Here is a 13,666-nt window from a genome sequence, read left to right as displayed (position 1 = left end):
GGCCTTCGTGTTATTTCCAAATTCATTAATTTAAGTAGAGGGGAAAGAGGATTCAAACCGGATCGAAGAGGTAGTTTAGGGCTTATTGGCAAGACCAAGGGTTTCGTCACCATATGATAACAAAATGATTTATTTTTAAGTCATCTTTGAAGTTTTCCCGTCAATCTCTTTAAGTGAGTAGGATCTATTTCCTCCTTACAATATCACCCCTGAATAAAGAAGCTCTCAGGTAATATATAGAGGACAGTGTGAATAATCTGCCTACTGATATTCGTGCGTACAGGGTTTGATTAAGACCTTGGTCGTTTACTCCTAACTCCTCGAAACGGGATTTCACAAGGTGGCGATGTATTTACCTTCCAAATCTAATTCATTCACTCGATTTATGCTAATAAGGATACTTCACGAGGCCTCAAAGAGTTTTCTTTTCCTGTAAATTCTGAACTAATCTCACATAAATAGAAGTCACATTGCGAAGTTCACATCAACATGTCTTGTTATGAGTTCAACTTTTCTTTAGCTTCTTTATTCCGTAATTTTACATTGTACGTGATCCATGAGATCACGTGACTTACAACCCACTTATCATAACATCCCCCTTCTTAAGGTATTTGGCTGTCTTCACGACATTATGCTAATACAAGTGAAAACTGGAACAAGAAGTCAACAACTCAATTGTAGATTAATCTAAAATACAACTCTTTTACATAACATAATCCTTATGCCAAACCGGGACAGATCTGACCCGAGTAGAGCGACGCGGAACCGAGGTGGCATTAGTATCGGGTAGGTCTGGTTCAAGGTTAGCATCTGATTCTCTAGTTACACTTGGAGAGCTTACACTGGATTGCATGATTACAGGCTGTAAATCATCGATGAGATCATTATCTAATATAGTAACAAGTGGTTCCTGAGTAAGATGAATATGAAGTCTACTTCTACGATACTCTCTACCAGTTTTATCAGTAATCATATACGATCTGGGTGTGTCATATTTTCCTGTAACTATAGCAGGTGATAAATGTTTGTCACCCGGTTTCTTGAACCTTACACTATCCCTCTTCATTGTTGTTGACAGCAACAAGGACTGAATTTTCTTGTCTGCATTTTGTTACAACTGTGGTCCAATCTGCACAGGTATCACTTGTGAAGTAACAGAAACCATTGAAGTAGCTCCATCCGGGATCGCAGATATCTGAAAATAAATGTGTTATTAATCTTGAAAAGAATAACAGAAATTTATTTATATGTGAGAGGGTTTTCTAATTGAGTTGAATCTTCTCCGTCCAAATATGGGTTGCATACAGACCTGTTAGGACTGCATAATTCACTGACACAGGATCACATCTGGTCTCGTATAGTTCCTTGACGCAGACTCTGAATCCAGACACATTCATATTCTACAAAAAATTCAAAGTTATTCTAAGATTTAAATGGGAATTCTACATTTCTATCTCAGTCGAGATGTTATCCTCTACTACATCCTGCAGGAGGACTTTAAAACGAAAAAGTAAGTGTAAAAGCGGATGGCTATTTTTTGTTTGTTTTTTTTTTTATGATTTTGGATAATCAAGCATCTATTTTAAGCTAATATGAAGTATTGTTTTAAAGTCTACCCAATCAAAAGCTTTTACCTCAATCCACGCAGAAATGCCGTTATGAACTGGCGCCAAGTTTCCACTCGCTGTTGTGCTGTGATTGGCTGATATTTGGACGGATGGTGTCGCTTTGTAACTTCGTGTGAAGTGCACAAACTATCAGTAAGATAAAGAGCAGATACTGAAGCAAATTCTTGAATAACTGTTTTTCTGAGCATCATCGTTAATTACGCTGATTTTCCATAATCGGAGTGCTCGACTCAGACTTACAGTGTACACTTACCTCGCAGTAAGCGTTGTTGTCTTCATCTGTTAGCCATGCTCAGTGAAGAGTGGCTTATGTAACTTAGCAAACGTAAATCAGATCTATAAAGAACCAGCGTAAGAAACAATATTTACTTCTAATGAGTACCATAACTCATTTTCAATAAGTTACAAATAATTTCACACAGTAAAAGACCTTAAAATTCAATGAAAAAAAAACCTAATGGAATGAAACTTGGGTGTTCATGAAACGACACTCAGCAGTTTTTCGGTCCTTACAACAAATGCAGAGGTCCAAGAATAATACTGAATTAAGCCGATACCTTAGTGAGACTGAAAAAATATTCTTAATCTCAGAGCTTCATCGATCTTACAACGAGGAGAAAGCATATCACATACCACATAAGTGTCTTAATGCTTGCCATCAAAGTTTTGCAGCTCCCGCAAACAAGTCTTGAACGAGTCCTTGGTTACATCTTCTGTCCAGATCAACGCAGCGTCGTATTCCTTTCCACTTCTTTGGTGATCAGATGTCACAGGAACAACTGGTGAATCCTTAAACTTGTCCTAAACACATGAAAATAAACAATTTCATCACACATCTTTCTATATTTTCGCAGTTTTTTCAGGTAGAACGAGAACAGAAGAGAAGAGAAAAGCGGGAATCCTGGTACAGAAAGGGAGGGTTTGACTCGGTGATATTCGTGCCAGCAACTTCAGCCTCGGAGCTGAAAAATCGGTACATGGAAGAGGTTAAGGGAGCAGGATTTAAGGTCAAAGTGGTCGAGCAGTCTGGTGTGACTCTAAAGCGGATTTTGCAGAGGTCAGACCCGTTCAGAGAAAATCGATGTAACAACATCAACTGTCTGGTCTGCAGCACCGGTGGAAAAGGCCCTTGCCGGAGTACCGGTGTCACTTATGAGCTAGTGTGTCAACTTTGCCGCAGTAGATACATCGGGGAGACGTCACGAAGTGCATACACTCGTGGAAAGGAACATCTGCAAGCTTTGGAACAGAGAGAGCATAGTTCAATAATGTGGAGGCATTCATGTGAGAAACATGACGGTAACGTTCCAGGGTTCACAATGAATGTCACGGGAGTGTTTCAGGGTGACGCTATGCTGAGACAGATCTCAGAGTCAGTCCAGATCAATAAAGTTCAACAAGATCAACTGATAAACACGAAGAGCGACTGGAATTATTTCAGGATCCCTGGGGCTGTTGTCACAAAATCGTGAATGAGGCTACGAACATTTCATCATGTGACTATTAATTGCACAGTGAAACTGAGTTCTACTCTGTTGTGATTAATTTATTTAATGGTCTATCTATTGTTATCATTCTTATTTGTGTTGTTAGTGTAATTACTGTGGAATATTGATTTTATTGTTATTGGTGTTTTTTTGTTTTGTTTTTGTTTTTTTAGAAGTTTTTAAGTTTGTTTTTCTTTGTTTGTCTACTTTGGTGTTGTTGTTTTATCAGTTTTACTTTAGCGTCGTTGTTGTGCAACTAGATACCAGGTTATTGCTCGTGCAACGTTATATGACGTGGTCTGAGATTTGAAGTTTCTAACGAAACAACGAAACAACGAAACGAAACATCGCATACAACTGAAGAGGTCTGTGGACGAAACTAGCTTTGTAGTAGGCGTGTTTTAAAGTGCGTTGAAAGTTAACTTGAATGAAGTTTTGTTTTCAGTATTATAAAGAATGATACTTTCTTAGCTTCGACAATCAAAATTTCGCAAAAAGTCTATAAAGTGTCTTCGATTAGAGATTAGCGAACCTGAGTGGACCAATACACAATAAATGGCACCTTCTTTGATCCGTTCGTAACATGTTATGGACAATGAGAAAAGCTGGAGCTTAACAATTAACCTAAAAAGGATATTGGTTTATTTATTTTAAATAATCCATTATAAAACAAAGAGATATTGATATAAATATGGCATCGAATAAAACGGCGGCCCTGGTAAGACGTGTTTTAAATGCCTCGTTTCACATACGTGCCAAGAGCAGGCAACAGTTTCTTTCAACACTTGGAATTTCATCCAAGACTCATTACAGGCGAAAGACGGTCTTCAGAATATTACAGAAGGTAAAGTCCTAGGTGGTTTACCTCCACTGCTTTCTCCCCGTACAAAGAAATGAATGATATGAATAGAACTGTTTTGCCGATAGTTCCGAAAATAATAATCATGCCAGGCATAGCTAGCAACAGAGACACGCTCCAGCGGTTTCGTTGGTATCCGAAGATAAAAAGTCGATAAAATGGCATTTAAATGCGCTGGAACTGACAAAGCAAGAAAAAATGATGTTGGGGTAAGAAGGTTCGACTTTCCGGTATTTTACAATTTTCCTTGGCTGTACACACTCAAACTGTTGTATTGAAGGATTCGTTGCTCCAAGTGAAACACCTCTGTACAGCGCTCAAAAACATCCCTAAAAATGCAGTGACTGCAAAGCTGAGAGAAAAGTTGAAGAGACCATAAAACTAGCTGGTTCTTATCATATGCCGCAAAAAAGCCAGGGATACAACCGCAAGTATAGCCTGAGACAATGTTAGTGAATACACGTTCGTAAGTGAACATTAATCGCCGACCCTCAATATGTATTTTGTTTCAACTATTGAAAAAAGGTAAAAGAAATTGAAAACTTAAATTTTTTCGAAACCCATGCCTGTCATTGCGAACTAGAGCCAGATTTCTTCGAACCATTCGTCACGAAAGCGACCTTGGCCAGGGAATTGCATTTACACTGGTCCCACGATCCTCCAAACTGCCGATGCCGTCTCGAGGGTATTTCGCCTCGACTTTCCTTTGCCAATCAAAAACCTTTAAGTTTATTCCCGACTTTTCGAACCTTCAATTCAAACAATTCAAACCAATTTAATTTTTCTTCACGAGAAACAAACAATCAGGATTTCATCGGGAGACGTTCTATACGTCGTGCAAATTAAAATTATTTACTGGAAGTATCAGTTAATGAGGGTACTTTGAAATGTCATCAATACGGAAAAATAATTTCTTTGGCGACCAATCTTGAACTTTGGGCGCATCAATTCGAAAGTCTCTTTGCTAAATTTTATATGTGAAAAGTGTGCAAATGTCTGCAGGTAAAAAATATCTTCGGTGCTACGCGAACTACTGAAATCCAACAGGTCATGCACGGATGTAAGTGTGTCATGTGACTATCGATTGATCGATAGCCACCTTAGTTTTCACCACTAAATACAAACCCTTTGATAGGTACTTTTTTTAAAATATTTTATTATTTGTTTAAATTTTCATGCTGTTTATGATAAGTCTACTTTACGTAACAAGTCTTCAAATAATGAATTAACGTCTTTTTCTGAGTTTTCCAAATCCTGCGCGAATTGTTTTATGACAACTGATTCAACAGATACGTGTTAAGTGGTTTCGAAATACACTTCAACTTTATCAGGTTGAAAATTGTAATAACTTCCTGCCAGGAATGATTGGGTGAAGGAGGTGCCATAACTGTGGCCAGATGGTGGACTGTAGGTGTATCCAAGGTTTGAGTAAGAATTTGTGTTGGATGAGGCGTAGTCGGCAATGTAAAAATCGTGTCCTCCACCAAATCTGGGTCCAGAGTTGGAACAACTGTATATGGAATGTTTCGTCTGATAACTATACTGCCCTTGTTGGGTCAGTTTCACTGGTCCCCATCCTGGCTTGTTAACCAATGAGAACAAAAAGGCGCTGGAAGTGTACTGGTATTCACAACTAGAAGCTAAATGATAAATAAAGAATTCAAAATAGAATTCAACAGTCGATTCGTTTCAAGGGAACAAACCAATCATCGCTTCACATCTGTATTTAAAATTTTCAGATAAACTGGGCAACTTTTACTCTATCGGCAAGTGCAAAGGATATCATATCATAAGTTATGAGCCATTAACTTTCTAAATTTACCAGACCGGGTTAATTATTTCAAATCTCCTGTTTACTGGATTAAACGCTGCGGCGCCAGTTATACTTTAGCACTTCTCAAGCGGTGAAAATTCCAGGGCGACATTTATTCGAAAGCGGTGTGCGTTAATTCCAAATCAGATCTCTTAACCCATTAACATCAATCACCGTAAAAAATTCATAAGTGGTATGTAAGGTGGAAAGTTTTCTGAAACCGTTTCTCTGAATCGCCCCAGTGGTGGAATATCGAATTTCACCCCGTTAGGCTCAAAGAAGTCCGGAGGAAAAAGTCCCATTAAAATGGTCTTGAAAGCTTCGGTTTCCTTTTCCTTTATTCAAAATTTTGGAAATCCCTAAATTCTCTGGCTGCGTTTGAAATTTAACGCAGGTTTCAACTGCCCGTGCAAAGGTACATAACCCTGTCTGAACACATCTTTCGTTTCTTTTGCACCTTGCTTGTGTTGTGCTTGAGTAACAAATAAATTAAATGATTCGTCAGAGGGCAATTTGTTTTTCGTCTTTATGCATTAAAAGATACTCGTTGAAAACCAAAGCCTAGAAAGCCCTCGCATATAAGGGTATGGTAGGTGTATAGTGCATGTATATGACACGCATTCCTGATAAATGATGCCGTAAACCACATTGTGCTCTTTTTTTTCTTTGTTTTTAAATTAGAAACCAGATATACTCTCAGATCTCAACTTTGTAGGTCCTACTTCAAGGAAGAGAAAAGGCAAGAAAACTCAATCAATCATGCACTTACTCCATGATAAGCCTGTGTATCCACCAAAGATGTATTTTCCCACACGGACAATGGTCACTGTTGGTCCTTTGTTGTCACAAATAGTGGAAGGTTCCGGCACCCCAACCATCAACTGATGCCCGCCAACATCTCTTCCAGTGAGAGGAATGGCTCTTCGCTACGGGCTTTAACCAGTAACTTAAAGTGCTAAGGTGATTGTGGTCATTTTCCAGTATGGCCGATTGTGAAAAACCTTGGAAGAATGGTATCACCTTACTCTTGATACAAAGCGTGTAGGGTTGTATTTAACAAATAAAGGAGCTCGACTGCGCTATATTCTGTATAAAGTGCCGAGGAAACAGCAATAACACGAAAGAAGTGTTGGGAAATTACTAGACGTAGTCGACTTTTTTCCCTAGTTCTTGAGTGCTCTAAATGAAGTCGCTTCCTGCTTGCTTTACAACAGAATGGAACACAGTCGAGGCATCTGGTTTCGTTTAATGAAAAGAAATATGACTCCTGTTTTTTCTTTGGTGTTTTGCATCTTTGCTCACACTTTCTCCTCTCGGCGAGTTTACAAAGCTTTGTTTGTTTCCAAATTTCATTTTCAATCTCCATGTAATTAGTGCTGTTAACTACAGGTTAATCTGTATCAAATGAAGAGCTCATTTTCATATAATACATTCATACATTATACATAGGTTAATTGACCACTCCCCATAGGGGCTTTTCAGGGCCAACACCCACCCATCCCACCCAGGGGAGGACATACACCACACAGTAATCTCGTGCGTGGGAAATTAACGTCTCCTACCCCTAGCCCTGCAGAAGACGGGGCCCACGGTTTATTCGTCCTTATCCGAGAAGACTAGAATATCTATCCATTTCTTGATTATAGAAAGGTAGCAAATTCTCCTCACTTATTTTAAGACCATGATTATTGGTCCGGCCGGGGCTCGAACCCTCGACCTCCCGCACATCACAATCCGGCGTTCTAACCAGTTGAGCTTACAGGGAGGCGGTTATAAAACTTTTGGGTCTTAAGAAAAAAACGAGAGAGAAATCCGGAAATGGTCAACCATGGTAAAGCAGGCTGTTTCAGCCCATCAGAACGCAGTTATACAGAAAATTTATCATAAATCAAGACATCATCACAAACATAGAACAAAGATTAACGAGATACACTGACATGTTTACAAACAATACTATGATGTTATATTTCACTGTCTTATTTATTGAAATAATTCTGGATACTGCACTTAAGTGCGATTCAAATAAATGATCCTCTAAAAACAAAATAGTTTATAACTCCTGTGGTTTAATAAAAGTTCCTTGCCACATCCCAAGCGAAGGTTAAATCAATGAAACTCAATGATGTTTGTTACATTTCAAAGAGCCTTCATAACAAACTCTTAAGAGTGAATGTTACCAATGGTCAAACATATGGTGGCAAAAGCCAAAAAATCGATTCGGCTCAGATTCTCAAGTTAGGTAGGCCTTATGGTGAAACAAAGTACTGCATACTTCGCCGGTTTGGCTGAATATCGAATCATATTCGAGAAAATCGATAACAACTGAATTTCGCCCAAACGCCGCTTTTGAGGCTCAAAATTTCAGACAAATCTCGAAGCGTCACATCACTAATTGAAAACACTTGGACCAATAAAAACTACCAAATCTTGAAAAACAACATCAATCATATGTTGACGGCAATTTGAGCAATTCTTGATCGTTCATTTACAAAATCTAATTGAATTTTACTGACCTTCTTCTAAAAAGATTAAAAATAGACGAGTTACCCGTTATTTAACTATGTGTTATACAAAATAATCGACCCCAAAATCTGGCTTTTGGAAGGTGAAGTGTGGTTCTTCTCGATCTCCAAAGGATTTTTTGGGGTAATGATTCAGTGCGATTTAATAATCAAATTTTAAAGCTGGATAAAAAGAGCTGATTTGACGTTGCCGTCAGTTATTCGAAAATGTTCGCATTCACACACAAACTCAATTGTTTCGCATTTTAAATCCAATCTACAGCTTATTTAACATGATATCATCTTACCGTCCATATTGCTGTATCACAAAAGGGGATTGCAGCCCTAAAATTGTTGCATTGCTCCCTCAATAACAAAAGAACTTGGCAGGATAGTCAACACCTCTTGATAATGATTGTTTAAAAAAGCGTATCTCGGGGTTTCTCAATTCCCACTTCGTTGAAATACTTCGTGAAAGAGATCTTTGTTTAAATATAAGTCTACAACCAAACCGTGAAATAAATGTAAGGGGAATGTTGCTAGTTCAGAAAAATGTTTCTCGCGTGCAGAATAACGCTAATTAATTCAAGATGAGGTCTACTGAAATAAAACGCAAAAATAAAACATTGGACTATGAAGCATGTGGCTACAGGAACTAAGGTCGTGTGTTACATATACGAAACAGGAGCAAACAATTATCTTACTCCGATCATAATTTAATGTATCATAATTGAATGTTTCATGGTACTTCGAGGAATTAAGCTCATTTTAGGACAAAAAAAGAGCGAAAGATCTGCAAAGGGCATAGCCCATCATACATTACTGTAGATGTGCGATAAAGAAAAGTGTACTGTTTGAATATTTGTTTATTTAAAGGAATTTTTATAAGGGTCAAACCTGGAAAACCACAACTTTCGCTGAAATGTTTGTAAAGGCCAACGTTCAACAACTTTATATTTATAGCACTTCTTCTCCAGAGGCCACTGTGCCTTGTTAAGTTACTCGTGCCGGTAGTAAGACTATTTTCTATATTTTTTTCCTATTTTCTAAAGATTTGTACATTGTGCAGGTGGAAGAACAATAGGACCCGTAGTCCCCTACCAGGTTCATCCACCTAAACCCAACCCGCCCATCCCACCCCGGGGAAGTACATCCATCACACACTAATCTCGTGGGTGGGAAATTGACGTCTCCTACCCCTCCTGCAGGAGACGGGACCCCCATTTATTCGTCCCTATCTGAGAAGGCTTGAATATCTAACAAAGATCTCTTACGTGAAGTAATTACAGCCTCCTTTTCAACGAAATAGAAAGAGAGTAACCCTGAGATACGATTTGTAAACAATCATTATCAGGAGGTGTTGACTATTCTGCCAAGTTATATCGCTATTAGGGGAGCGATGCAACAATTTCAGGACTGCGATCCCCTTTTGTGGTACAGCAATATGGACGGTAAGATGATATAATATTAATTATTAAAAACTGGATCATTGGATAATGCAATTCAAGACTTTTCATTGGCTTAGCCATTATGGTATATGAGCCAATATACCATAAAGTACGATATGGTAAGCGTATGCATAAGCTTAAAATTGAAAGAGAGCTAAAAATTTAATAAAATTTAATAATCTAATATAGCGTTTTTAATAAAACAATTATTCCACTCGCGTTTGTTGGATATGAGATGATTATAGCCAACTCGGCGCTACGCGCCTCGTTGGCTATCTATCATCTCATATCCAACGCGCGCTCGTGGAATAATTGTTAAATAAGCTGTAGATTGGATGTAAAATGCGAAACAATCGAGTTTGCGTGTGAATGTCTACATTTTCAAATTACTGACGGTATCGTCAAATCAGCTCATTTTATCCAACTTTAAAATTTGATTTAATCGCACTGAATCATTTCCCCAAAAAATCCTTTGGAGATCGAAAAGAACCACACTTCGCCTTCCAAAAGTTAAATCACGGGTTACTTTTCACCTATTCTTAATCTTGTTAGAAGAAGGTCGGATAAATTCAATTACGTTGTGTAAATAAATGATCTAGAATTGCTCAAATTGCTGTCAAACTATGTATTAACGTTGTTTTTCAAGATTTGGTAGTTTTATAGGTCCAAGTGTTTTCCATTCGTGGCGCGACGCTCCGAGATTCGTCGGAAATTTTGAGCTTCAAAAGCGACTGATTTAGGCGAAATTCAGCTTTTATCGATTTTCTCGATAATAAATCGATATTCAGCCAAACGAAGCATGCAGTACTTTGTTTCACCACAAGGCCTACCTAACTTGAGAATATGAGCCGAATCGATTTTTCGGCTGTTCCCACCATATTTTGAAAATGTTCGATTTTTGGCTACATTTGCTCTTAAAGGCCTATCCTCAACATGCCTGCCTTGCACTTCCCACCAAACTGTCCTCCATGCCTCAAATGCCGTATTTCCTTGTTGAAAGCGCGAAATTTAAAATTTGGGCTATAACCAGTGGAACTCATTGGAAGGAGGGCGCTTAATTGAGCAGAACGTTGTTGTCGTTGCCGAATGACAATTGTACTCAAATTATTCGATTTTTTTTTTAATAACTTTATTCGCTCACGATACTCAAAACTCAACTCAGCTCTCTTCTAAAACACGAGCACGAGGCCCATAGCAACGAGCCGACCTGTCAATTTACATAGCAACGCCAAAAAATAAATAAATAGATAAATATTTAAATAAATAAATAAATGAACATGTTCAGGAAGCGGGAGGGACAGCTGTACTGACTCCGCCGTAGTTGAAACTTAAAAGTTATATATCAAATGGCAATAAAAAGACAAGTTTTTCGTATATTCCTACTATTTAAAAAAGTGAAGTAATAGGGAGGGATATTTATTCCAAAGGAGCGCCTGTTTGACATTATAGTCCAAGGGGTGGTTGCATTTCGGGAAAGAACCCTTACTACAGGAATACGGCATGAAAACTGGACAATGACAGGATATAAGTCTTTAGTTACCTCTAGCTCGATATGTTTGTTGCGTAATCATTTAGGAGTGTAAGTTAACCGAATGTGTTTAGCTCAAGAGGCGTCTACAACACTTAGAGTATCTCATTCCTGACGTTCTAGGCAAAAAATACTTCAGAAACATGGTCTTACCACTAAAACAGGAAAATCCATCTTTAATGTATCCGGCGCCACATCTGCAATTGTGCGAACCACGTTCGTTGAAACACGTTTCAAGGCTGTAACAATAATTCAACTCCTTTTGACATTCGTTTAAATCTAGAGAGTAGAATGGCATAATGCATATAAGTCCTTATGAAGTCCCCAACAAGCATAACACCAGCATTACCACCAGCAACCTTGCCAATTTACTTTTGTTCTCCTATTGAGAGCAAAGTGACCTTTTTGCAGCTATTTCTCATAATGTTTATCCTTGTACAGTTCTTCGTGGACACCTACAATTTATCCTATGACTCAGTATTAAGGGTGGATTGAAATGAACACCGGAGCATGCCATTCAGAGGAAGGAGTAACAATACGCTAATTTACTTTGAGCCTAAAATATATTTTGGGCGAAATGTGTCGCTTAGTTCGTAAAACACTACCAAACTTTAAAATCAAACCTAAACAATGTCTTTGATATGTTTGACTTACCTTTCTTACAAGTAAACCGCTGACAATCACTACACTGCACGTCATTCCATTCATAGTTGTGTTTCATACCGAGTGCAAGTACACAATCTTCTTTTATGAAATTATTCGGCTGATTCTCGGCCCAGGATGTAAAGTTTCCAAGTCCACGATCAACCCAACTAAAATTGCCCTCTTTTGATCTGTCATTCAATCCCAGCCAGGATTTATCTCCATTATGGAGGTGCTGTATGTAAACATTTTCTTCATTGTTGTTGACATCGATCAGGACTGAGTCTTCTTGTCTACATTTTGGTACTGCTGTGGTCCAATCTGTACAGGTATCACTTGTGAAGTAACAGAATCCATTGAAGAAGCTCCATCAGGTATCACAGATATCTGGAAATCAATGTGTAATTAAATCTTGAAAAGAGTAACGGACATTCATTATTCATTAAGTTTGAAGTCTAGGGAAGTATTTGTATCTTTCTGTCAAGATATTGTTGCAATCTAGCCCCCAAAAGATTAATTGCATTATTTGGTACAATTATTGACCTGTGAGGATTGCATAACTCACTGAAACAGGATCATATCTGGTTTCGTACAATTCCTTGACACATACTCTGAATCCAGACACATTCATGTTCTGAAAACAGTTTAAAGTAATCTTGACAAAGCAATCTGCATATCAAGCTCATTAAGAAAAACATTTCTAGGCTTTCTTGACCTTAGAACCTAATAAAAACAAGTTCCGGCCAGTGATATGTATCTCTTTCGAGTTCTAGCTTTGTCAGTTTTATGCAGTATAATTGTCATCCAGGTGGAAATGTAAACCGCGAATTATTAAAGCAGAAGATCGGAGAAAATGTTTTGGTAATCTTTGATAACAAGGAGCTATATCCAAGCTTACTAGTCTTCACATTCGGAAGTATTCCGAGACCTGGGCTGTTTACCTCAATCCACGTAGAAATACCGTTGTGAACTGGTGCCAAGTTTCCACTTGCTGTTGTGCTGTGAGTGGCAGATATTTGGACAGATGGTGTTGCATTGTAACTTCGTGTAAAGTGTACAAACTGTCAGTAGAACAGAAAAGCAAAAATGTAATAAAGGAATCTTGCATAGCTATTATCCAAATAATTGTCGTTAACTATTTTCAGTTTCCTTACTGAAAAAGTTCATTCTGTCTAAAGATCACTCAAAACTCACCTCGCAGTAGGCATTGTTGTCTTCATCTCTTGGCGGATTTGTGTTTGCAAAGTTTACAGAGCCATATTCAGTGAAGAACGGTTTATGCAGCCTAGCAAAGGCCAACCAGGTCTGTGAAGATCCAATGCAAAAAGATAACTCTAAAAGCCTTACTTGTAGTTAGAACAATAACGCATTATCAATGAGCTGCAAATGATATCATACAGAAAATGGACCTTGAAATTGTATGAAAAAATGAATGAAATTTAAATTATTCCTCTTACTCAAAGGGACTGACAAACAATGTCCTCAATCTTATAGCGTTATCGATCCTGCCGCAGTTGTATTCGGAGAAAGGATAAGACGTACCACATATATATCTTCATGCTTGCCATCAAAGTCTTGCAACTCTCGCAAACAAGCCTTGAACGAGTCCTTGGTTACGTCTTCTGTCCAGATCAATGCGACATCATGTTCCTTCCCACTTCTTTGGTGATTGGACGTCACAAGTACATTTGGCGAATCGTAAAACTTGTCGTATACGCATGTGAGGAAATTATATCAAATAACATCTTAGTTCACTTTTG

General features: G+C 38.2%; 1 protein-coding gene and 1 pseudogene across 2 annotated transcripts; both read right to left on the bottom strand.

The window, feature by feature from the left end:
• Positions 1-5,157: 5,157 nt before the first annotated feature.
• LOC148740553 (uncharacterized) lies at positions 5,158-12,276 on the bottom strand (annotated as a pseudogene). The gene is made up of 4 exons (XR_015996855.1): positions 11,919-12,276; positions 11,418-11,543; positions 6,557-6,788; positions 5,158-5,614 (listed from the first exon to the last, which is right to left on the bottom strand). The product of XR_015996855.1 is annotated as an uncharacterized LOC148740553 (transcript).
• Positions 12,277-12,321: 45 nt separating this feature from the next.
• LOC111337620 (uncharacterized) lies at positions 12,322-13,622 on the bottom strand (the record flags this gene model as incomplete). Its single annotated transcript, XM_088749691.1, has 4 exons — positions 12,322-12,540; positions 12,848-12,967; positions 13,101-13,211; positions 13,449-13,622. Coding segments are annotated over 4 exons (504 nt in total), but the record flags the coding sequence as incomplete, so codon positions are not given.
• Between the last annotated feature and the right edge of the window lie 44 nt (positions 13,623-13,666).

This window comes from Stylophora pistillata, chromosome 2 (genome assembly GCF_964205215.1).
Source record: "Stylophora pistillata chromosome 2, jaStyPist1.2, whole genome shotgun sequence".
Taxonomy (NCBI): Eukaryota; Metazoa; Cnidaria; class Anthozoa; order Scleractinia; family Pocilloporidae; genus Stylophora; species Stylophora pistillata.
This window is presented reverse-complemented; position numbering and strand designations above follow the sequence as displayed.